The sequence below is a fragment of the Balaenoptera ricei genome, chromosome 9 (assembly GCF_028023285.1).
Source record: "Balaenoptera ricei isolate mBalRic1 chromosome 9, mBalRic1.hap2, whole genome shotgun sequence".
NCBI lineage: Eukaryota > Metazoa > Chordata > Mammalia > Artiodactyla > Balaenopteridae > Balaenoptera > Balaenoptera ricei.
Genome location: NC_082647.1, coordinates 55633969 through 55661416, shown reverse-complemented (window position 1 = coordinate 55661416; position 27448 = coordinate 55633969). Strand labels below are relative to the sequence as shown.

The 27448-nt window shown below is 38.0% G+C and overlaps 1 protein-coding gene across 3 annotated transcripts in view; it reads right to left on the bottom strand.

Annotated features, from left to right (window-relative positions):
• The window catches only part of CDK14 (cyclin dependent kinase 14), a 573947-nt gene that overhangs the window by 357095 nt on the left and 189404 nt on the right, over positions 1-27448 (bottom strand). For all 3 annotated transcript variants that reach the window (XR_009505030.1, XM_059933793.1, XM_059933794.1), the window contains one exon: positions 12371-12450. Coding sequence is in view for 2 of the 3 variants with exons in the window: in XM_059933793.1 (XP_059789776.1) it covers positions 12371-12450 (80 nt within the window). In the remaining variant the exon portion in view is untranslated. The remainder of the gene's footprint in view (positions 1-12370; positions 12451-27448) is intronic.

Genomic DNA, 27448 nt, shown 5'->3' with positions numbered 1-27448 from the left:
AACCACCTGTAATATTCCAAATGTATTAATATAACAGGGGCAGAGGGAAAGAACTACTCCAGATGCACATCAACCCTGGAAGTCCCAGGGAAAGTAGAAATGTTTAACTGTTTCCCACAGGCTTACAATTATTTTAATACATTTAAAGGCACTTAGAAAGTCATTTAATAGACAACTGTTTATTAAATGCCTATTACACATTTAGAATTTCTAAAATACTACCCAGGTCATCTTAAATAAACAAACCCAACAATCTGCTGCTCATCATGGAAACTGCCTCAAATCTCCAGGAAAAAAAAAAACGCCCCTCCAGAAAAATTAATCCTGGTCTTCAACAAGAAAATTTTATAATCGTAAGTACTTCTGTGAAACCAAGTTGTCATCATTAAAACTGACCCCTGCTGCTGGTTCCTGCCCATACTAGCCCTAAACTTCAGGACAGAAGGAAGAAGTATCAGCTCACAGACAACAGAACCACTGCCAATTTCTTGCTTATTATTTCCTTTAATTCTTTTTCTTGGGCCCTGTTCAAATTGTTACCACTTTTAAAAAGTGCTATTATCAATTCAATCCTTGTGAGTATACTCAGGGACTTGACTGAGATGGCATGTATCCAAAAATACAAATGTCCTACACTAAAATTTCCTTTAACTTTCTACTTCTAAACTTTTCCCACAATAAACTATATGGTACATTTTCTCCACATATGGTATTAATCTGTTTTTTAAAAAATTAAAATAGGAATTATTTGACGGGTCTTCTGAAGAGTTCTACCACATTCCAAAATGTCAGAGGAAAATGAGAAATAGAGAAAAACCGAAATGACGTATCTTTTTGGCACTTCCCACTGAGATCAGTTATAATCTGTGGTGAGGGTTGCATTTTCAAGATGTGATTCACTGCCAGATCTCCGACCATCTTCTCTACAATAATGATTCAACATGACTTTCACTCCAAGCCTAGCTCTCCTGATCTTGGTAGTTCAAACTACCTACTGAACTCTGTAGGACTCAGTTTGTTCTTTTGTAAAATGAAGGAACCAGATGACATGGTCACTAAAATTCTTCTCAGCTCTAAAATCCTATGGTTTGGTGATTTCTAACTGGTATAAATGGCTATCACCTCAAGTTCAGCATATGTAACATCTATTCAATCCCTCTGACCATAAAACTGCTTCCACCTCTGGCTTCCTGTTTCTATAAATGGTTCTGTCAACCTCAAACTCACTCTAAGACACTCAAATTGTTCTTAGCTCCTTATTAATCCCCCTCAACTGGACACCTTCTTCCTTTTCAGTGTCTTGTTCTAGCTCCCCTTTCTCAGGCTTCATGGCATTCTCTTGCAGATCCCTGGGTCTCTTGGTTTTTTCCTCACCAATTATCCCAGATGCCCCAGCCACATTAATGATTCAGGGTCAACAATGAAACACATAGTAACAAATATCAGAGTAACAACAACAATAACAAAATGTTAAGAAAAAAAAAAAAAACCCAGAAGTTTCCAGAACAATACCCAAATTATCTTTTTAGTAGATTATCAAAGAACACAGGAACAGCTAGACTTTTCATAAGAAAACATTTAGGAACAACCTACACACCCCACTGTCAAGAGATTTACTTCCTCATTGGCTGTCAAACTGGTGATGGGGTTGAGGTGGAGGGGAAGAAGTGATATTTACCTTAGTCAGCTACCCTAGCGGGCATGCCTTTCTCTGTTCATTTCTCCTTACATGAATCCTGCCTATCTGCTATGGTCTAAATGTTTGTACCTCCTCCACCCCTGAAAAATTCATATTTTGTAGTCCTAACCCCCAAAGCCGATAGTACTAGTAGGTGGGGCCTTTGGGAGGTAGTTAAGTCATGAGGGTGTTGCCCTCATGAATGGGATTAATGTTCTTTAATTTTTAAAAAAAAATTTGTTTTTATTTTTTGGCTGTGCCACACGGCACGCAGGATCTTAGTTCACCAAAGATCAAACCCGTGCCCCCTGCAGTGGAAGCCCAGAATCCTAACCACTGGACCGCCAGGGAATTGGAATTAATGTTCTTTCAAAAGAGCTCCCACAGAGCTCTCTAGCCAATTCCACCACATGCGGATACAGTGAGAAGTCTCAACCTGGAAGAGAGCCTTCACCCAACCATCCTGCCACCCTGATCTGGGACTTCCAGCCTCCAGAAACGTAAGCAATAAATTTCTGCTGTTTATGAGCTACGCAGTCTCTGTATTTTGTTATAGCAGCCCAAACCAACTAAGACACTATAATTTAAGCTCAGCCCAAATCTCTTCCATGTCCACACCAGAGCTCTCTTTCTTTTTAATCCAGAAACCACTATGGTCCTTTTCAATACTGTTTAAATTCCATTAAAACACTAACTGGACTCTTGGTTAGTTCCATTTTGGTGGCAGCAGAGAAAGAGCTGGGACATGATTAGTCAATGCTGGCTTCATACCACAACCCTCAGAATACAAAGGCCCCAGAGGTTATCAATAGTTTACAACTGAACACAACTGAGCACATCACAAAGTATAATGCAGAAAGTGCTAAGAGATAAGTTTAGATAAGTTTATAAAGGAGAAAACAACAACAACAAAAGCAGAGCAAGCAAAAAGAGCACAAAAGGAAAAAGATTATTTCTGTGAAAGTCAAAAAAGTTTCAGGGAAAAGACGGGACTTAAATAAGGTCTTAAAAGATGGTCAAAGCAGAGCTGGGGAGGGATCGGGAGGACTCGGGCTTGAAAAGGGTAAGGGACATTCCTTCCTCCGATATATAGCTGCTCTGGCTGCTTCTCCACTACAGAGTCATAAAAGTTCAACCTGTCGATCGCCATTTACAATCAGCTTCTTGGCTGCATAAATTATACAATGATTTTTTTGCTTCTGTTGGGTTATTTGATCTCACTGAACAAATAGCGTGTTGTGATTAAAGCTATTTGTCAAAAACTGACAGCAATGACATACGGCTTCAAAGGTTCTTTAGCACAACTTTATAGGCTGTCTCTTTCCTTCTTCCATGTGCTTAGGGCAGGTCAGTTCAGCACGCAGAGACTGCACCTACTTCTCACCCTCTGCCTTCCTGGAATAATGAAACATCCAACATCACTGATGTCAACATTGTTAACTAGAAGACAATTTCTGGCACGTGAGTAGGAGTAATTTTTTTTTAAGTTCTGATGTAGAAGTGGCCCATGTTTCTTGTAATGACAGGAGAGGCTGGGTAACACCAACAGGAGACCCTCAAAATCTTCCCTGTGACTGTCTGAACAACATCACTCAGGCACCACCTCTTCCATCGTTAATTTAAAGGCTCTTTGACTTATCAACAGTTTCCCTCTCACTCTTTCCCCTCTATAGACATTTATAATTAGATCCTATAATTCAACTGATAGAATGTTTATCTTTCTCCACTAATCAATGTTAAGACCTTTGAGAATAGGAGGTATCAGTTTTTATATTCAACAAAATAAGTTTTATTTCTGATAGTAAAAATAACAGAGTTTAGAGAAGTTGGGATAAAGAGGAATAAAGATTTTCTAGATTTAACAATTTAATAATTAACTTATTAATTAGTAATTAAAGATTTTATCATCACTAGTGTTACATTAATTTTCTTCTATTTTTTAGCTAAGTGTATAAATATACATTTCAATAGAATTAGGAAAACATTTATTTGAGGTATAATATAAACCATAAAAGATACCCACTGTAAATATAGAATAAAACGACTTTTAGTAAATCTGTAGGGCTCTGCAGCCATTACCATATCTCAGATTTGTCCAACCATAAACGAAATCCAGTAGTGGGACAATTTCGTTTCACCAGACAGTGGTGACAGTTTGCAGTCAGTCCCCTCTTCCAAACCCAGCCCCAGGCAAGCAACCACTGATCTGCTGTCTTTACAGATTTGCCTTTTCTGGGGGGAGTTTTATGTATATACAACCAGGCTTATATAACTGAGCATAAATGTTTTCAAGGTTCAAACGTGGTTTTTTTTTTTTTTTTAAATATTTATTTATTTATTTATTTCTATTTTTGGCTACATCAGGTCTTAGTTGCAGCATGCGGGCTCTTCGTTGCGGTGCGTGGACTTCTCTCTAGTTGTGGCGTGGGCTCCAGAGTGTGCAGGCTCAGTAGTTGCGGCGCACAGGCTTAGTTGCCTCGCAGTATGTGGGATCTTAGTTTCCTGACCAGGGATGGAACCTGTGTCGCCTGCATTGGAAGGTGAAGTTTTAACCACTGAAGTTTTGACCACCAGGGAAGTCCCTCAAGGTTCAAACATGTTGAAGCATATTATCAGTAGGTAGCTCCTTTTTATTGCTATATGAATGTTTGACATTTTGTGTATCAATTCAACGGTTGATGGACATTTAGGTTGTTTCTTGATTTCGCCTGTTCTGCATAGTAACACTAGAAACATTCATGTACGTGTCTTTGTGTGGAAGTGCTTTCCTTTCTCCTGGATAGATTTCCGGGAGTGAAAATGCTGGGTCATATGGTAATTTAATATTCCACTTTTAAACAAGCTGTCAAGGGCTTCTCTGGTGGCGCACTGGTTAAGAATCCGCCTGCCAATGCAGGGGACATGGGTTCGAACCCTGGTCCGGGAAGATCCCACATGCTGTGGAGCAACTAAGCCCGTGTGCCACAACTACTGAGCCTGCACTCTAGAGCCTGCGAGCCACAACTACTGAAGCCCGTGCACCTAGAGCCAGTGTTCTGCAACAAGAGAAGCCACCACAATGAGAAGTCCGCTTGCCGCAACTAGAGAAAGCCCGCTCGCAGCAATGAAGACCCAATGCAGCCAAAAATAAAATAAATTTATTTTAAAAATAAATAAAAAATTAAAAAGCTGTCAACATGTTTTCCAAAGTGAGTATACCACTTGATATTCCCACTAGCAATGTATGAGGGTTCCAGTTACTCCACATTTTTGCAATACTTGGTATTATTTGTCTTTTCTATTACAGCCATTGGATTAGGTGTATAGTCACATCACACTGTGGTTTTAATTTTCATTTTCTTTATGACTAACAACTTTCAGCTTCATTTCATGGGCTAATCAGCCACTGGTATATCTTCTTTGGTGAAATATCTATTCAAATCATCCATTTAAAAAATTTGGGGGAGTTTTCTAATTATTGAGTTTTGGACCTCTCTATATATTATATATATATATATTTTTTTTTAATTAATTAATTTATTTATTTATTTTTGGCTGTGTTGGATCTTCATTTCTGTGTGAGGGCTTTCTCTAGTTGCGGCAAGCGGGGGCCGCTCTTCATCGCGGTGCGCGGGCCTCTCACTGTCGCGGCCTCTCATTGCAGAGCACAGGCTCCAGACGCGCAGGCTCAGTAGTTGTGGCTCACGGGCCCAGTTGCCCCGCGGCATGTGGGCTCTTCCCAGACCAGGGCTCGAACCCGTGTCCCCTGCATTGGCAGGCGGATTCTCAACCACTGCACCACCAGGGAAGCCCTATTTTATATATTTTGGAGATAAATCTTTTATCAGATATATTATTTGGAAATATTTTCTCCCAATTTGTGGCTGCTCTGAAAATGTCTTTAGCCTTCATTTTTGAAGGACAGTTCTGTTGGATAGAGAATTTTTGGTTGACAGGTTGTTTTGTCTTGTTTTTGAACATTTTAAATATGTCATTACATTGCTTTCTTGCCTCCACTGGTCTGGATGGGAGATTAGATCTTAAACATATTTTTTTCTCCTGCATGTAATGAGTTATTTTACTCCTGTTGCTTTCAAGATTTTCTTTTTGTCTTTGTCTTCCTACAGTTGGACAATGATGGGTCTAGGTATGGGTCTCTATGTTTCTCCTAATTTTGGTTCATTTATCTTCTTGGATAACAGATTAATCATATTTTTCAATAACTTTAGTAAGTTTGGGCAATTATTTCTTCAAGTATGTTTTTGCTCCTTTCTCTATCCTCTCTTTCTGGTACTGTCAAATTCCTTTCTAATATACATGACCTATCAATTTTTTTTAATGAATATTAAAAAGTCTCCTTGGGCTTCCCTGGTGGCGCAGTGGTTGAGAATCCGCCTGCCAATGCAGGGGACACGGGTTCGAGCCCTGGTCCGGGAAGATCCCACATGCCGCGGAGCAACTAAGCCCGTGCGCCACAGCTACTGAGCCTGTGCTCTAGAGCCCGCGAGCCACAACTACTGAGCCTGTGTGCCACAACTAGTGAAGCCCCCGTACCTAGAGCCCACGCTCTGCAACAAGAGAAGCCACTGCAATGAGAAGCCCGCGCACCACAAGGAAGAGTAGCCCCTGCTCGCCGCAACTAGAGAAAGCCCGCGTGCAGCAACGAAGACTTGATGCAGCCAAAAATAAAATTAAAAAATAATAGATAAATAATTTTTTTTTTTAAAAAGTCTCCTTGTTTACTATCATCCTTGAATGTTCTTTCAACATTCAGGAAATTTATCTTAAACTAGAGCTCAAAGGTAAATAACACTAAATCCTGTTGGTGGTAATGACAGTGGTCATGAATTAATTACTGTTTAAAGTTTGCCATCTTTTGACTATTTCTAAGTCACTAGATAGAACATAGCTTAGGCAGCAAAACAGTATAACAGTTTCTCAAATACTGAGAAGTAACAAAGGTATACCAATGGACGGTATTTTTATAAAGCAACTGGTAGCAGCTATGATAATTACTATCATGACAAGCGGTTGATATGTAGATTATGGATTCCCATCACTTTTTAAAAATTAGCCAAGAAATTTTGAAGGGAGGAAGGTATCACCTTTGAAACAAACTCTTCACTTAAAAGACCCCAGTTAAAACCCTAACTTAGCTGTTTCCTAGTAAACTGTGTAACACAGGATAATTTACTTATCTCTAGGCCTCAATTACCTCATCGGTAATATGGAGATACTAATATCTACATTTAACACAGGATTATTGTGGGAATTAAATGAGGTAGCATCTTTAAAATGTTATTAGCATGACAGGTACCAAAAAAGTCTATAAAGATTTTTAGCCAGTTATAAATGCCTTCAAATTAGAACTAGTTACATAGTTCTTCTAAATGTGTTTTAAATATAAATGTATCAGAGCTTAATTTATATTTCCAATAAAATACTTATGTTTTCAAATATAAGCTGAAAATTGTATTTCCAAATAAAATAAGACAAAATATAATATAAAATTTTTTACAAATTTAAAGCAGACAAGAAATGTTCTTTCATTAAAAAAACTTTATCCTTTAAAATTAAAGACATGAAAAAGAAAATACATGATTTTATAGTTTTTAAAGTCACATTATCTGAGAGCTTGCAAATTTTTTGTTGATATCAATTGGCAGACACCCATCAAATTACTCAGACTTACAAAGAATAACAATTTTGGCAATTTACATAAGCTTACTTAGAATCAAAGTCTAGACTCGTAGATTTTTATCTTCCACTTAAAAAATTTTTGTCAATTGTTAAATGCTCTGAAGCAATTCATGTTAATTTTTTCAGTGACAGACAAAGGGTTATTATTAGAAGGTTTAAAAGAAATATTCTAAGCACAATAATGTGCATCACACTACAGCAGGTGTGGATGAGGAATACTGATGATACAATTATAGATCCTTTATCCAGGAAAAGATCCACGCTGGTACTATTATTTTAATCATGAAGATATAAGATCATATAGTCCAACCCCTCCATTTCAAAGAGAAAGAAACTAAAAACAAAATATGTTAAGTGACTTGCTCACCATCACATAGCTAGTTGCACAGTCTTCATCAAGACTCAGAATTTTGCTGTATGGTGCTTTCCCAACTTCACCTGTCTGCTTCTTAACAGCCGGAAAGTCTCTCTATATAATTTTGATCGTACAGGTTTCTGTGTCAACAGTAATGCAGTATAGTAGAATAAAAAGTAAGGATTTGGAATTTATTCACTCATTCATTCACTTATTCATTCAACACATACTGAATGGCTAGCATGTGTCAGGGTACTAGGTAGAAGACCCAAGCTGAACTCCATACCTGCCACATAATTATTTGTGTGACTTTGGACAAAAATTTCTTTAGATCCCAGCTTCATAATTATTAACACGAAGATAGTAACATCAACCTTTCTCACAATGTTGAAAGATTAAATGAGATCATGTACTTGGAAGTGCCAAGTAAGGTCCCCAATTTACGTACAACTGGCCTATTATCTGTATTGCACACCATATGAACAATTGCCACATGAATGTCCAACCTCAAACTTAACATGTTGAGATTGAACTTACTATCTTTCCCTTCCTGTAACTGCTACCTTTCTTGTATCCTAAGACATTTCATCTACTTCCTTTCAAACCTTTCTTGTATCTCCTGACTCTTTATCAGTACCATCAAAAACCATGATGATATCATATAAAGATTTTAAGTTAAAATAGAAAAGCTGGCCTCAGCACAGCTACTTAATTTCTCTAAGCTCCCATCAAAGACAGAACGAGTTTCAAAGCACCTGAACCTGAATTAAGCCATTAAGCACTCTAGCTCTATAAGATAAAATTCAAAGTCCATCTTTGGACATAAATCTAGGTAAGATTAGGGTTGCTTACAAGTGTTTCCACTTTAGGTGGAAATTATGTGTTAACATCTAAATTCCCAGGTAAGGTTAGAAGTGGCAAGCAGCCACTTGAAAACTACTTTACTATGCACAGTGCTTTCCTACTTTGAAATCTTCCTGCTATTGACGTTTTGTGAATGAGGAAATTGACCAAGCAGCAGAAAAAAGGCAAACTCAAATTAAACTGCTTCCTCTCAATTGAACAAGCCTTGCCACTCCCTCATCAATGTAAAAAGTGTAAAACTGAATATACCCCAAGCATCTACCACCCTCATCCTAAATATTTCAAGTTCTACCACTAGGTACACAGAGGAGTTATTCTGCATGGATTTCTAGTATTAGTAATAGCAAAAGAGAGTGAGCAATGGTGCTAGGTTTTGCTTCCACACATAAATAACAGAAAAATAAGACTTATGAAAGGCAAGAGAGGAATAAATAACCAAAACTGCCCAGAGTTTCTTTTTCTTACTATATGGTCATTTATCTCCATTAAAAATCACTCGGAAGTCAGATTTTATTAGGAAAAACGTAACATATTTTATTCAAAGGAAAATACAATGTCTTGTTGTGATCAGTTCCTTCAGGCCTCAATAATTCTTGTACCATTCATCTCCAGAGCATTCAGAACTCTGAGTTTAAAGACTCCTTGGGAAATCAAAACCATAATGCAGAGGTAGATGGTTCCTGAAGGCACAAACCAACTCCTGTGTTCTGCAAGTAGGGTTGCTGAGGCCCAACACCATTAGGTGATGTTACAGATTGAATTGTGTCTCCTAAAATGCATATGTTGAAGTCCTAACTCCAGCACCTCAGGATATGATGGTATTTGAAATAGAATTCTTTTCAGAGGTAATTAAGTGAGGTCATTAGAGTGGACCCTAATCCAATATAACTGGTGTCCTTATAAGAAAAGGAAATTTGGACAAAGGCACAGAGAGAAGATGATGTGAAGACACAGGGTAAAGACAGCCATCTATTAGCCAAGAAAGGCTTGAAACAAATCCTTCCTTCATGGCCATCAGAAGGGGGGCCCTGACACCTTGACCTTGGACTTCTAGCCTCCAGAACCATGAGATGCTGTTTGAGCCACTCAGTCTGTGGTACTGTGTTATGGCAGCCCTAGCAAACTAGCATGGTGATGAAAAACAAAGTCAGGATCAAAACCCAGCTTTCCAGACTCTAATATGAGGCTTTCCAACTTTGCAACACTGTCTTGCAACTTAGCTCTCTGTTTTCACTCAAAGTTATCTCCCATAAAAATCTTACCACTTGTTCAACTTGTTAAAGACCATGTTAATATATACTGTTTATGCTGGCTTCTTGTGAGCCACACTTCCACATCACAAAAAGACATTTTTGTATAGATGTCTCATGAACTCAAACCCCAATGTGTAAAACCCTAATCAACTACTCCACGAAGTTAGTATGGACCCTGTTTTATAATCTAAGAAAGTCTAGGTCCAAGATTCAAGTCCTTGGACAAGTCATCTAACCTCTCTGAGCCTCAATTCCATATTAATCATACGAATTCTGCAAACAATATAAATTCTACACCCCCCCAAAAAAGAACCTTCAAAGGGCTAATGTGAAGGTTAAGTTGGATAATAGCCCTTTCAAACTGCAAAGCGTTAAAAGCAATTCTCCATGCAATCAAAAACTATTTCTCTCTCTGGCACCATTGTTTTTACTCATTCAAACTCAAAACCATTGATATTTCCCTCTCAAATTGCCTATAACTAATAATTCACCTAGGTCTGGCATTTCTTTCTCTACAACGTCATTTTTTGTCACTGCTTTCTAATAAATCCTCATGACTTCAAATCTGCACTGCTCTGAATGACTGATTTATCAGCTTCTGGCTTCCTCCTTATCTAATCTATATCACATCCTAATATCAGATTTATCCTCCTAATACACTCAGCTCAGAAGTCCTCAGAGGCTCTCTAACCCACAGAACCAGGTCCCACCTACAGAGCCCTGCATTCTATGACACAACCGCAGCTCGGGGCCAGCTCCTAAGCTTATCTCAAGGTTTACCATGTGCCCAAGGGCCTTGCCTCATACCCAGCCAGTATGAACAGACAGATCATCAAAAACTTTAATATAACCCTACTTGCTTCTTCCCTTGAGCTTCCCACTGATGGACCCAACTGTCAAAGCTGGATCCTCTAATATCATTAGGAACTTCCTCTTAACCTTGAATCTGGGAAGGCACCATTAGCAAGGTTAGGCTGGTTAATTCTAGTGCACGCCCCACATGCTAAGAAGCATGCCTGCTGCCCAGTATCATTTTCCTTTTGCTTCTCTCTTGGCCCAGCAACTCTTTGCCCCTCTCCTACTCCTTAACATTCAGGGTTTACCATAATCAAATTCACAGCTCAATGGGAACCCACTGCTCCCTCTCAGCCAGTGGTTTCCAATCCCATCAGACCAAATACAAGTATTTTATTCCTGGAATAAACCTCACTTGAGAGTGATATATTATCATTTTTATATATTACTGGATTCAAGAGGAAATGCCAGGTAGGCAGAAGGATATGTGAGAATGGAAACAAAGACAGGGTCTTAGCTAAAGAGAGGCATGTGTAGGTCATCATGTTATAGTTGCTATTTAACTCATGAATAAAATCACATGGGAAAGAGTGCTGATTAGAGAAAAGAAGGCCCCTTCCCTGTCCTAAAACTCCATAATATTTAGAGAAGGAGACAACACAAGAGAGAGAGAGAAAAGCTACCTACTTGGAAAATCTGGTGTTAGCTAAACAGGAATGATAGAAACCAAACTGAAGTGGTATGAAAAGGAGAATGAAAGGTGAGAAAGTGAAACAGAAAGTAGACTTCTTGGGAGTTCCCTGGAGGCCTAGTGGTTAGAATACCAGGCTTTCACTGCTGTGGCCCAGGTTCAATCCCTGGTCAGGGAAACAAATCAGACCAGTGACAGACTACATTTAGTTCATCAATATCTTAATACTATTGTAGTAAATCTGTTATTTATCTTGTTGTGGAGCATCAGAAAAGTAACTGTGGTTCCTTCAATGCAAAAATAAACTGAAGTCTTATTTCAAGATTTGTACTTTTAAAAATGTAGTAGAGGTGAAGCTATTAATACTAAAATTTCTGAAAGTGAACTGAAAAGATCCCACTAATAAAAGAAGGTATTTTATTCTCTTGAAGTAGAGAAACTATGCAGGAAGTAATAAAGCAAAAGATAGAGCAATTTCATTTCATAAAAATTTAAAATTTATATGTAGCAAATAACTGTTAAAAAGACTTTTTAGAAAAATGACAGAATGGAAGAAAATATTACAACATACATGATGCTGATATATAAAGAGCATCTATAAATCAATAAGAAAAACCAACAGAAAATATATTAAAGAACAGGAACAAAAATCAAGAAAGAAGAAATACAGAAGACTAATAAGATAGCATAATCCCCTCATTTTTAAGAACTTTCCTTAAAAGTCATGAATATAGAGTAACTCTAGATTAATATGTGTGTGGAGCTCTGCAAACAAAATCAGACATGTAAGATTCCTCAGTTAGTGATAGTCTCACCATCAATGCACAGCAGTTTTTTTCTCCACACCTGAGTATATAGCAGGATAGTTTTATTTTATTTAACATGAATTGCTATGATCATAAGAGGTACTGATTTTTAAATTTCAGTTTACACGTTCCAATTAGAAATATAACCATGTAACTTAGAAATGCAGCATATTCAGAGGTGCATAATAGTTAAACAGCTATGGGCATCATGCAAACACAAAAGCAAAGATAACAAGAGAAAATGCCTACCTTCCCTGATAGCTGTGAAAGGTGTACCTTCTTCTTCTTGCAGCCTGATCACCTTCAGGGCTACCAACTTCCCATTTACCCTGGAGAAACAAAACAAAAGATGAGAAGCAAATCCGTGAAAATATGTTCCCGTTATGGTTCTAATTGTCTTCCTTACAATTTATATTTTATGCATTTTTGCATTGAAAAATGTCAGGACTCAATTATGCCACCACAACAAGATTAATTTCAGTAAGGCTGGGAATCCTGTATCATCATCATAAATATTCACACTTTAAATATTCACATTTTAAATATTCTCACTTGCATAGTCCAAGATTTAACTGAAGTTTTCTGTGATTCACTCTATGTTCTTTCCAAAATGAAACTAGTGCTTAACAAAAACACCATGTTCGATCAATTATTCACAGATTAATTAAAACTCAAGTCGTCAAAATAACACTCTCCCTTTGTTTCTCCAATAGCGCCTCTGTTTCTTTTGCCGAAATGTCTTCATCTTCAGTCTTAAGTTGAAGTCATTCAATCCCCAAGGACGGAAACCTGACAATCAATCTTCTTCCTTCTCTCTTCCCTCTTCTTTCTCTGTCTCTCTGTCTCTCTCTCAGCATCACCCATTCCTCCCTTTTTCACTATTTTTTTTTTACTAGAGCCTCCTAAAATTACATTAGTCTGATTGGTTTTATAATGCAGTATATCATCAAAATAAAAGTTAAGAATATTTTACTATTCTTAACTTTTACAAAATTACACAAGACCTATCCAAAGCAGATGTTTCTTTTAGACACATTCTAAATGCGTATCAGCTCTAATTAAAAGTAAGATTACGGGGCTTCCCTGGTGGCGCAGTGGTTGAGAATCTGCCTGCCAATGCAGGGGACACGGGTTCGAGCCCTGGTCTGGGAAGATCCCACATGCCACGGAGCAACTGGGCCCGTGAGCCACAATTACTGACCCTGCGCGTCTGGAGCCTGTGCTCCGCAACAAGAGAGGCCGCGATGGTGAGAGGCCCGCGCACCGCGATGAAGAGTGGTCCCCACTTGCCGCAACTAGAGAAAGCCCTCGCACAGAAACGAAGACTCAACACAGTCATAAATAAATAAATAAAAGAACGTGAATTTCTTAAAAAAAAAAAAAAAAGTAAGATTACGCTAGGCAGATAAGTTTTTATCCAATCTATTCTGTTAATAAAATAAAGACATGATTATCTATATTGGTCTTCTAGTTGACTGCTCTACTTTCTACCTTGACTAGGCTTACCAACATACTTCCTTAATTAAAATAAGTAAAAGAAGCACAAAGCATTTAATGAAAAGTAAATCTCCCTGCCACACCCAGTTCCCACCCTCTGAGGTCACCACTTACCTCAGAGAGGTGACTTAGCTTAACATATATACTTAACACACACACACACATACACACACAAATGGTAGTACGGCATACAGGGTACAGTGTATATTATTTTTATCACTCGATATATTTTGGTGACTGCCTCATAAATTCATGGAAAATTGTCTCTTGCTTTTGAAAGACCACAGGGTGTTCCTTTGTATGCGTGTAGTATGCTTAATTTAACGCCAGTCTTCTATTGATAAGCATTTAGCAGGTTCCCAATTTTTGGCCATAAAACAATGATATAATAACTATTCTTGGACATAATTTCATCCATGTAAAAATACATCTGTAAGACAAATTCCTAAAAGTAGAATGTGGATGGACCTAGAATCTGTCATACAGAGTGAAGTAAGTCAGAAAGAGAAAAACAAATACCGTATGCTAACACATATATATGGAATCTAAAAAAAAAAAAAAAAAGATCATGAAGAACCTAGGGGCAGGACAGGAATAAAGACGCAGACCTACTAGAGAATGGACTTGAGGATATGGGGAGGGGGAAGGGTAAGCTGGGACGAAGTGAGAGAGTGGCATGGACATATATACACTACCAAATGTAAAATAGATAGCTAGTGGGAAGCAGCCACATAGCACAGGAAGATCAGCTCGGTGCTTTGTGACCCCCTAGAGGGGTGGGATAGGGAGGGTGGGAGGGAGGGAGATGCAAGAGGGAAGAGATATGGCGATATATGTATATGTATAGCTGATTCACTTTGTTATAAAGCAGAAACTAACACACCATTGTAAAGCAATTATACTCCAATAAAGATGTTGAAATTAAAAAAAAAACCAAAGTAGGGTGTGGACAGCCAAAAAAAAAAAAAAAAGATAATAATGTGTATTTCTAAATTCTAACTCTGATGATACTGAGAAATTATCCTACATACAGGTTGTACCAATTTATACAACCTATAGAAAATAGGAGCTCCTGTTTCCCCTTTACCAGGATATACTATGTTATCAACCATTGATTTTGCCAATCTGATAGGTGAAAAATGGTTTCTCACTGCAATTTAAATTGCAACCAAAAATCTTTAGAGGCTATGGAATCAGCAAAGGAGAGCTCATGTGGCCCAGAGAATCCAGTGCCTGAGTCTGAAATAAAGAATTTGAATGTCTCTTTCTAAAGAACTGCATCCAATTGGTCTGTTTTCGATCAAAAAAAAAAAAAAAAAAAAAAACTGCCACAGGCACAAAGGTCAAGGGAATCCTCACAGCCCAACCATCCTAGTGGCATCCCTCATCAAACTGATTGTTGAACTATATTATTGGTTACAGTAGTCAAAGGACATCCAGTTATAACGCTCCACAATGTGCCGTCTCCTCAAGGCTAGGAGTCATGTTTATTTTCCCTTGTGTCTCTCAGCTGGGAGGACAGGCTTGCCGCTTTTCTGCTCTGCAACTCTCCTCTCCTGAGTACATCACCTTGATTTTCTTCTAATCCTGATTATCCTCTAGGTACCCAGGTGCAAGCAAAAAATTAATACTCACATGGGGTTCAACTGGTGAGTGTGCCTTGCGCTGGCCATTTTGCCCTTTATGACTAAGGGAGGCCTCTGGCAGGGCTTGGGGCTGGGATGCAGTCAGTACTCACATCTGCACAGACTTTCTCAGCCCAGCTGAGCTCGTCACTGGCTCCCTGAGGAGGCAGGAACTGATTCCAGGAACTGCTTGGAATTTTGCCTTCATTTATCAATATTCTCCCCTCACCCATAAAAAACACATACAAACTTCTTCCCACAAAGCTTTTCCCTTTCCCTTGAGATCGCTGGCTTGCATATACCATGAACTGAATTCTGGAATACAGGGAATTTGTGATTTTGGAAGGCTATCTGCTTAAAACACACTCTGAGACCATGAAGCTATGAGTCCCCTGCAATACATTGAAAGGAGAAGAGCCTTTAATTGAACCAGCACTCATGCTTTAAATGCAACTAGAAAAGGAACACCTTTAAGCAATCTCATAGGCTAGTGTGCATTATTTTTGTGCCGAAAAAAGTTTTGAACATATTTACTATGATAAACTGCATAAAAGAATAAGATCCAGGTTAATGGGATCCTGATTCTGAAGCACAACTCTCCATGATTTAAAACCTCCAACTATCAATTTCTTATAGTTACGATAGTCACAGCAGTTAAAGACATTGAGATTTTATGTATTACATCATATGAAACTAAAAAATTCCTTAAAATTTATACTAGACTATTAGCTCCAGGAGCAAAGAAACTCTTTTTCTGTTTTGTTAACTGTTACATGCCCAATGCCTAAAACTGTCTGGCACAGAGTAGACTCTCAAAATATTTTATTGAATGAATATTAATAATGTTAATATACTGATATTTCTTTCCTCATACCTACAAGTATCTCAAGAATAAAGTATAAAATTATTATTTTCAATAATTTCAAAAATATAAAATTTATAAAAAGATTTCGATATCTTCTTTCATGTTTGTTTTCTTTTTTCAAATTAAAGGTTCAGTCTCTTTGTTTTTGATGATGCGTGAAGATATAGAAAGTTTTCATTTCCTTAAGATTTTAGAATTTATAGACTGCTTTGTTAATTAAACTTTTTCACCCAACAGACATGTTTCAAAACCCTCACTATCTTTAATAATCTGAGCCCAGACTAGTAACCAGTATTTCCCTCTTCTCCAACTGCTTCATTGGTTTCCCATTAAGAACCATATTGATTATCAAATAGCCTCTAACCTTAGAGTCATTGATTGTGACTCTCTCTTTTCTTAATTAGTTTTTCTCTACAAGTCTAGACACTCATCAACTACTGAATCCCTCAGTTCTAAAGTCTAGTAAAAACATAAGTCACTGGCTCCACTTTTGGAAAAGGTACCTTTTGAAAAAATAACATTACACATTTTCCAATGTTCTACCTTTGGGGCATATTTTTTAAACTTTAGTACGGACCGAAACACTTGAAATTCTAAGTGACGAACTCTAACAAAATGTCATTTTTTTAGAGATATCAAAAGAAGATACCTATTATTATATGAAAAACAAAATAAACATGGTATCTAATAATTACCTTGTGTGGTTTAAACTATTTTATTAAGTATTCAAAACACATACTTCAAACATTGAAGTTCTTTAGAATAATTACAAAATTCAAATTGAATCAATAAATTAGAGCTGTTTACAGGAAAACATTGAAGATTTCTCTTTAACAAGTTTTATTAATTAAATCAAAGGCTAATGAATAGAAGGTAATCAAGACTTGATTGGCAATGGAAACATTAATTCAGGTAAATAATATAGCAAAAAAAATGCTTTCAATTGTGTTAATATCACCACAGAACTTTCTTTTTTTTTTTTTTAAAGTGAAATGCCCTCACTCTCCATTCTTTTCTTTTTTTTTTTTTTTTTATTTATTTATTTATTTTTGGCTGTGTTGGGTCTTCATTTCTGTGCAAGGGCTTTCTCTAGTTGTGGCAAGTGGGGGCCACTCTTCATCGCGATGCGCGGGCCTCTCACTATCGCGGCCTCTCTTGTTGCGGAGCACAGGCTCCAGACGCGCAGGGTCAGTAATTGTGCCTCACGGGCTTACTTGCTCCGCGGCATGTGGGATCTTCCCAGACCAGGGCTCGAACCCGTGTCCCCTGCATTGGCAGGCAGATTCTCAACCACTGCGCCACCAGGGAAGCCCACCACAGAACTTTCTATTGGAGATATTGCCAGGTTTGTGTCTAGTTATTCTAAGCTATCTAGGGAGCTCTTTTAATTTCAGAGATTCTTTACTATTTTCTAATTCTTCCAACCACTGCCTTTCCCAGCGTGTCCTCACTGTGAAGCTCACTTCAGACCCAAGGACAAGTGACACTGCTTTAGTCCGCCTGTCACACAGGAACAGCTGTCAACTGCATCAGGAGGAAAAGCCAGGGGAACGTCCGAGCACAGAGCTATCCACACACAGACATGGAGAGGCTAGCTGTCCTGGCAAAGCCACGCTAAAGTGGATCCAGCTTTCAAACCGGTCCTAACCACAGATCCAAATCTCTGCCAACTTCAGAAATTCTGTCCACAAATCTATGTGCCCTAAGTTTGTAAATAATAAAATGATCTTGTGTGGGTTATGCAAGATCGAGAAGTTTTGAATAAGGAGCACAGCCTATTCATTTTTTCATGCATTTGTTACTTTAACATTTTGTGAACCCTATAAAGGAAAACTCCCCACTTAGGGTAAATTTGCCAGGCTCAAAAGACAATGCACAAAGAGAATTTCCTTATAGACAGTCCTCAAAGGAAAGCCTAAAGGTTTTCTATCACATTAGTTACCTCAAATTCATAAGATAACTTAGTACAATAAAACAAAATAACAAATATTATCTAGGTCATCTTTGAAAATAGTGTTCATGTGCTTACACCTAGAAGAAATTATGTGTAGAGGACATAAAGGAAATTAAGGCAATACACCTAGAAGAAATTTAATATATTCTGGTAAATTTAATATATTCTGCCTCTCTCTTCCATTATGATTTTGTCGCAAGAGAAACTGCTATGAAAAATAATACTGAGTGCAGGGAGATACAATGCTTTTGTTTCCTTACTGTATTGATTTAGAAGCAATAGAAGGAAATGTAGTTACTACTGAGGGAGTGACAATGGCAAGGCGGAGCACGTCAAGGACAATATTTTGAGCTGAACTTATAAATTTTTGGCGAAGTCATTAAAAACATTTTAAAGGTTTTACCATTAGTGCTTCTTTTGTTAATTCCCTCTTAAGACACTGTTGGAACGCTGACTATACTGTCTCACATACACACTTCAAAAATTAAAAACAACTAAATATTCATGGCCTTGCTATTTCCACCTAAATTCAATTTATATTCAGGTGTAAATGAGAAATCATCTCAATACTATTTAACCTTTGATATTCTGAAATATTCTAGAAGTGTTGTCTACAATACTTTATTCTGGAAAAGTAAATTTAGAATTTCAAGGTAAGTTGTCAGTAATCACACCTCACCCTAATCTTTATCAAAATAATGCAGAGAGAAGAGGAAAAAGACTAATGCCATTTCTGTTAAATTAATTTCTTAAAAAAAAAAAATCCGAAGATTTATAAGAGAATAGCATAATGGCTACTTATTAGGATGTGATTAATAATGCAAAATGTCTAATGATTTAATGCAGTGAGAAAAAGGGTGTGCTCAACCAACAATTATTATGAGTTTGTACATTTGACAAAATATTGATAATGATGTTTTATTAAATGTAAAAACTCATAATACTTTGAAACATAAAATTAGAGGAACATATATTGTTCATGGGAGAAAATAAAATAATTACATTTCAATAATTTAAAACTTGTACCTTTCCAAAAATAAAATCTGTCAATAAAGGATTTGAGAGTCGTATTACCTTATAAGTAGAAGTAACCTCAGTGATCATTCAAGCTCCTGAACAGACAAAAAAATCCTGACTGGCTTGATTGTCTTTGTCCTCCCACTCCCTGGAACAAAGTAGCTCCTCAAAAGACTTTGGTGGAACTCAACCCCTCTAAAATACCCAAATTACTTAGTCCTTTTTTATGTTGAGCCAAAATCTGCTTCCTGTAACTTCTACTCTCTGATTCCAGTTCTGAGTCCACCAAGACTAAACTAAATGCTCTTCCACAAGACAGCCCTGCCCTTAGTTAAGTTTTAATATCCTGCCTCCTAGTCAACAAATACTAATTGAGAGACTGTGATTTTGTGCTTGGGATAAAGAATAAACAACCCAGACATAGTCCCTGCACTTAAGTCTCACCGAGGAGACGGACGTAAAACATGTAACTACAAAGACGGCTGACATACACCAAAGGGAGACAGGAGGCGCTCGCTCTTCAAACAGGGGACAATTTAAGCATCAATAAACTAATACTTGTGATTGAAAGGAATTAAATATGTTTAAATCAATAAGTTTATAATGAGACTTTAAAAGAAGCTCATGAGTCACATTTGGAGAGTACTACGGAACCATCTCATTAGTTCAAAAACTGTTAAAAAGAATATGTCAAGCATTTACCTTCCCTTTTCATATACTTTCGCATACACTGTACCTCAGTGTAAACAGATAGTTCATATGTGAAGTTTCTCTGCATAGATGCACTGCATGTAACAAATGAAGAGGGAATGACAGAATTTGAATATCACCATTAATGGTTGCTAAAGTCACAAAAAGAAGCTACCAGATATTATGTGCCCCCTGATGGAAGCACTCATCCCCCTCAATGGAATCAATCCAACTGGAATCTGGCCACGTCCAAATCTAACTACTTATTTCAAGGAAATAAGGGAACAAGTTAAATAACACCATTGGGATATAATCAGAAAACTCCGGACTACAGGAAACCATAGGGAAATGAACTTGTTTCTTCAACAAATGAATTTCAAGAAAAAAAGGAGGGGAGAACCCATAGATTAAAAGAGAGAGATGAACTAACGGCAATTAATTGCAATGTATGGACCCGATTTTATCTTGATTCCAACAAAGTTTATTTTAACACTGACTGTATATTTGATGATAAAGAAATAGTTAAATTTTTTACATGTGATAATGGCATTATGGTTAGGTGTTTTAAAATAGAGTCCTTATCTGTTAAAGAAAAAAATATACAATGAAATAATATGATGTTTGGGGTTTGTTTCAAAATAATTGGAAGGAATGAATACAGATGAAACAAGATTAGACACAGGTTGTCAGTGTTGGAAACTGATGGGGGTTTATCAAAACTCCATAAGAAGTTCTTTAAAAATTAAAAAACATATCCAATACAAATTGGGATAAATGCGATGAAGGAAAATCACAGCATGCCATAAAAAAAGATAAAGAACCTATTTTAATGATACTAATGAACTTATCTACAAAACAGAAATAGACTCACAGACACAGAAAACAAACTTATGGTTTCCAAAGGGGAAGCGGGGGTGGACAGGGATAAATTAGGAGGTTGGGATTAACATACACACACTACTGTGTATAAAACAGATAAACAACAAGGACCTACTGCATAACTCAGGGAACTATATTCAATATCTTATAATAACCTATAATGGAAAAGAATCTGAAAAAGAATACATATATGTGTGTACAACTGAATAACTTTGCTGTACACCCGAAACATTGTAAGTCAACTATACTTCAATTAAAAAAAAAAAAAAAAGAAGAACCTATTTTAGATTAGACAGGGACGGATTCTCTGAAAACGTGACATTTAAGCTGAAACAAGAAATATAGAAGAGTAAGCAAAGAACATTCCAGGCAGATGGAACAACCTGTACAAAAGCCCAGGGGCAGAGAACACAATGTGTTAAACAAAACTATAAGAAAGAAAGAGTGGCTGGAGCTTGTTGGCCGGCAGCGGGTAGGAGAGGGGGACGTGCAGAGAGGGACAGGAGAGCCAGATCATGCAGGTCCTTAAGGGCCACAGAAAGGACTGTTTTAAAAAAAAATCACCGAGGAATCTTAAGAAAGGGGATAATATGATTAAATTGTGTGTCTGCAGCTCCCTCACTATCGTGTAGAGAACAGCCTGAAGGCTCACAATAGTGCGAGCAGGGAGGGCGGTCAGGCAGCTACTACAGTGGTCCAGGGGAAAGATGGTGGTCACAAAGAACCAGGGTATTGGTAGGAGCAATGGGGAAAAGGAAAACAATATTCTGAAGACAGAATCAAGAGACTGTTAGGATAAACTGAATTGGGCATAGGGCAAGTGGTAAAGGTGACTCCAAATGTCCTGACTTTAGTTTCTGTGTGGATGGAGGCACGTGTACTGACTCAAGGGAAACTAAAGAAGAAGAGATTTAGACAGAGAATAAAGAGTCCCATTTGGGAGGATCTTAGTCTAGACGTAAAAGTCTAGGCTAGACATAAAAACTTGTGAGTCATTTGGAGGACTTCAAGGGAAGCAATAACTTCAAGAGAGAGCCAATTTTCTGTTAAAGCAGAAGTAAAGAAAACACTCGGAAGAAAGTCGAACATACGTAAGCATTTGTAAATCAGAAAACAGTATTCTAGATCTAGATCTAGATCTAGATCTAGACAACATAAAAAGAGCCTGAAGGACATGGGGAAGGGACAGAGTAGGAGATATAGTGAGAAATACGGGGGTGAGGTCTGAAAAATAATAAACCATCAAGGGCGTTTTATACCATGCCTGTGGTAAACAGTGGTGTGAAGCAGAGGAGATTCCATCCTGACAGCCTCTTGGAAGCAGGTGGAGTAGGGACTGCTGTTTTGGCTGCCCTCTGCGTGCATCAGGCAAGGCCTGGAGCTGGGACCAGCCTCTGTGGCTGCACAGGAAACCAAGGTACAGGTTCTCACCCCTGACTACATTTTTAAATCAACTGGAAAGCTTTAAAACATACCAATGCCTGGCTCCACCCCTGATTTAGTTGGTGCGGTGAGGGGTCCTAGCATCCATATTTTTTTAAAACATGCTGGGTGACTGTAAAGTGTCACCAGGGTTGAGAACCACTGTGTTAAATAAGCCTTCAGGTTCCGACATCACCTGCTCGTTGTCTTTCTTCCTTTGCCTGGTCTCTCCAACACTGAAGTCTCCTTTTTCTCGGTAAACATTCAAAATTTTTCAACTATTTTGAGTGCCCTCACAGTCCTAGTTGCAAGCTTTTGGTAAGTCGGGGCTGATTAACCCCTTTTGAAATGTGCTTGCCAAGGTGTACACACTACCAGATGTGGTCTGATAAGTGCTGAGCAGACTGGGAGTCTACCCTGCCCCATTCCAGAAACTCGACTGGTACTCATTTGGCCTCAGCCTGTATTCGGCTGTGATCAGCACAAAACACTATTAACTCATGGATCTTGCCAACAATTAAAATCCCTCAGTTTTCTTCATGGGCCCCGCAATCACACCAACTCTAACTTGTCCTAGGCCTAATAATTCACTTTTTAAACATAATTTCAGGAGTTTGATTTATTCCTAATAAGATTCCAACTTGTCAGCAGCAACCAACTGCTCATACCTCTCCTGTCTAAATTCCAATCTTGTTTTTGACAAGCACTGGTTGCCCATCCTTCTGTGTGTCCTTATCTGAGGTAGAATGGAAACACTGAACAGGACGAGGTCCAAGGCAGCGCTCTTGGACACCACACTCTTGACACACACCCCATCCACCTTTGGGGGACCTGGCTTCATTGATTGTCTTCTCTTTCTCTCTCTTTTCCCCCCTCCCTCCTTCCCTTTTCACTTTCAAACTCTCTAATCCAGCCCTTCCTCTCCATGGCCCTCTGTCCCAAACCACTGCACTGACCTTCTGCCTCTACTGTTGGACTGTGCTGGAAAATCTGCATCTGGCACACAGTTAGGGCTCCATGCTGAACAAATGAGTCAACCCTTTACCATGTAATAGAGGTACTAGAAACCCTACCGCTCTTACCAACCTGTTTTAAATCCACCACCAGAAACAGCATATCACTCAACTGTCTATGGCTCTCTTACCTACCAGAACATAATCAGAACATTTACCCATGTTTGAAAAACAAGCAGATACCCAGCATCTACAGTGTTGCAGTCCACTAGCTTAACAATCTCATCAGAAAGAGGAATTAAGGTTATTTAGGTATGACATAGTTTTTTTATGAACTCCTAGATCATTATTTTTCTTCCTATTTTGATTTACTCAGAAATAATCTGAGTGATAATCTGTCCTAAAATTCTCCACTGGAGGACGGGAAATGAGAAAGGCATGCAGGGAGGAAGCCACACCATTTCCATCTTCTTCTGTGAACATTTGGACATCTCAAGGCTGCTAATGTCTCTCCAGTTTTTCATAGTTCCTCAAAGATGATTAACAATGATGGGACAATCTCAACTCCCAATTTCTTTAAAAGTCTGTGAAACAGTCATCTCAGGTCTTAAATCAGAACTCCTTAGAAAACCCTCGTGCTGTCAGACTTCCTAAGACATTTGATAATTTAATTCACTCCTATGTTTGCTTTGCACTTCAGTGCTTAAAGCAAACTCTCCTTGGTAGCAATGATGTAAGCAAAACAGAAGGTAATTTGCACTTGTTTCTACCCCAATAGCATCTTTTGTGTGTAAACTTCAACCTAAGCTTTTCCTGAGCTACTGATGCTTCCTCTCCTTCCCTCACTCAGCTGGATTGTACTGTGGTTATCTGGTCTGATATTTGTTTGCATTTGAGAGACTTTTATCATCCATGTTCATACATTAACCTTCCAGAGTTTTAGGGCAAGAGGTTGTACACGTCTCGGTATTCTTCTGGAACACCTCCAGTTACAAGGAACCATTCTGGGGAGAGCAAAAAGTCACATGCATACAGCCCTTGAGGAGATTACCAGCCAAAGAAGAAATAAGACAGTATCAAACAACTAAAATGCATAATAAACAAAGGTAAGTTTCTTTAAAAAAAAAAAAAAAAAGAGATAAGCAAAGTTATCAAAGACAAAGAATGGAAGAATTGTTAACTTATCAAGAAAAGGCAGGAAGCATGGAAAAGATGCCCAGGACACCCATAGATGTAAAGGTGGTTGGTTATACTACCCCTAAAATTACTACAGAAGAGCTGTATTTATTAGATGAGATGGGAGGGTTTCATAAAAAGTAAGTAAAATGTAGTTTATTCTGAGAAGTTTTTAGAGATTGATTTTTCACACATAGTGAGATTTGAAGCTTCCTGTATTAATTAGTTCTATAAGTTTTCATCTGTAACATACAACAATTCATATCCCTAAACATACATCTCTATACACTCATATGCACTGAAAACTAGGAATTAAGGGATAGTGTGAAGGTAAAGAGAAAGAAGAAGTAGGAGAAGTTTTTTGTGTTGTTTTTCTCTAGTCCCGTGTTCAAGCACACTTGTGTGGGGAAACATATTACTGAGGTCTTTGGAAAGGCTGCATTTTATATTTCTAGAGAAATCAAATTTTCTACTTCTGAGCTCAAGTTGCCACTTCAAATAGATTTTTATCTTCAGTAGCTTTTTTTACCATAGAAAATGCTTCAAAAAAGCAGAAAATAAATGGATATACTTCTTGATGATATTATCATTTTTCCCTTTCTTGGATTACCTATTATTTTCTGGCTAATTCTTACATGCTATATCTTATACTACATCCAAAAATAAAAATAATTCACAATTTTCTTTTTTAAAAGTCTAACTACAGCACCACAATCACAGTGAGTCATTACATGAGCTGGGATTAAAGAAAAGAGGGTGAAGTCCGATGTTCAACCTTATAGCATTTCAAGCTTCCTGGTTCAAAGGTATGTTTTAAGCATGATGTTTCCATTTCTCTAGCAGAGTTGTAAATGTTCCCCTTCCTCTAGTAGAGACATACATATTCAGCATGATAAGAGAGAGGTCAAGCTTCCACTTTCAGGAAAAAAGCATCTCCAAATAAGTTAAATGAGATGCACCAAAAAGCATGTCACTGATTCACCAAAAGACTTTGAAGAGTCCCCAAATACTCACTGCCAAGTAATGTTAACCACAGAGATCTTGCATTTTCCATTCAAACACAGCCTCACAAAATCAAGTGAAGTTCGAAACAGCAGGATAAAACAAAGCAGCCCAGGAGAGCCATTAAGGCAGGGGTATTCAGAGTTCAAACCATTCTCAACCCATTCTCCCATTCTAATAAAGATGCACACACACACACACACACACACACACACAGACACACACACCACACCTCCAGTTTATGTTACAAACAGGACAGCAAGCTAGTATTTTCTTTCTCAAGTTCAAACAAGCTCACACTTTCCTTTTAAGGAAAATGGCCCCAGGACTTCTTTATTTCATAAAATCTCATAACTCTTGTATTTTGATTTATTGGTGAAAGCAACCCTGCCAGCCAAGCAATAGAGGCCTGAATGAGGAGACAGTATATGGGGCTGAGAGCCACGGTGGGGGGGGGGGGGGGGTGCAGAGGTGGGGTGGCCAGCAGGACCTATGGGGCACAGTGCCTCTGAGTTGGCCTGGCTGGAATTCAGTCTTCTGGCATGCTGCAACCCAGTGACAGGAAACAACCACTCAAATTATCTCCAGGATAGACATTCTAGCAGATTTTACTCTATGAACCCAGATATATAATCTTACACTCAGAAAAACTGAGACCCGTGATAATCAAATGTGTAGTTGAAGAAAGAACTTCATATGTCCTGACTACAAATCTCTACTCCCAAGGGCCATATGTCAAAGTCTCTTCTCATACTTAAAGGGCCTGATGAGAGCATTCCTAAACATTTTCCCCAATCATTACATAGTTAACGTTTGTTAAGCATCTATTAATAGCACTGTAACAGATGCTGAAGAATAAGTTATATACATATAAGAATATGTTACATACATATGAGGAGGTAAAGGAGATATCAAGCAAGGCAGTAACTGAATTAGGAAAAAGAAGAAAAAAAATATTCTGACATTTGTTAAAATAGTAAGATTTTATTCAAGACTATTGCAACAGTGGAGAGAGATACAGGGCTCAACTCTGAATACCACAAGAACAAGTGGGGATTTATAGCCAAGGAGGAGGTTAGGGGATCATTGGTGGATGGAAAATTACGAAGAAGAGACATCACAGGTAGGGAATTCTTGCTAAACTCACCTAACAAGATTCCTGCTGCAGACAGGCCAGAGCCATCAGATATCAAGGATGGGGGGATTTTCTCTAAATTGACTTAGCAGGATTCTTGCTAAAACTGGGTTATGCAAGCCTGGCAAGGACGGGGGGGGGGGGGGGTGGGGGGGGTGGGGGGGGGTGGAGGTGAGTCAAAGTCAGGGCCTAGTCTCTTAAGAAGAGGGCTTAGAGGAGTATAACTGAAGTTTATTCAAAGAGAGTATCTTGTCAGAAGCCAGGAAAGTTTCATAATATGAGTGGGGCTTGATGATGGGATAGGATGTGGACATGTAGAAAGGGGAGGCAAGCTACTTACATAGAGGGATCTATCATAAACAGAGGTGCAGAAGGGGTGGGGGGAGGCACATTTAAAGTACAGAGAGTAGAAACTAGGGAAGCAGTAGGACATAAGGAAAGAAAAGTAGACTCGAGAGGGATTTTGATGCCAGGTCCACTACAAAATTGATCCAATAAAGTAATTAGATATTTGATCTTATTAGACACCAGTATTTTCATTACCTGCCTACATTTTTTTTAGGGTAGAGCTTTGAATGAAGGAAAAGCTAATAGGTCAACAACGTTCTTTTGAAGCTAAACATACATTTTTATTCCTAACCAACAAAGGTAAATTAACTGAGCTTATAAGTCTACTAACTATACCTCCATGATATAAGCAGATTAAAGCAGACTATAAAATGAATTTACTTATAAATATAAATTAAAACACACTAAAAATGAATAAATTTCCAGGATTTACATATTATAGTTACATATACATATATAACTATAAAATATTTGGTGGCAAATCTTTACTGTAATGACAAAGAAAGCTGAATACACAATTTGTTAAATCCAACTATGCTACTTCCAGGGCTTTCCAAGCAATAACATGTGTGTTTATCACATCAAACAGGACATTAGCATCCTTCTTTCTGCAGAGCAATTTGTTTTGCTAGGTTTAGGGGTACAAAGTAAGGAAAACTGACAAGGTCTTAAAAGGCTATTCAGTAATGCTAAGGCTCGGCCACCAAATCTAGTTCCAAGAAATCTAATTTCTACTCAGTGAGACGACATAATTTAGCCACTTT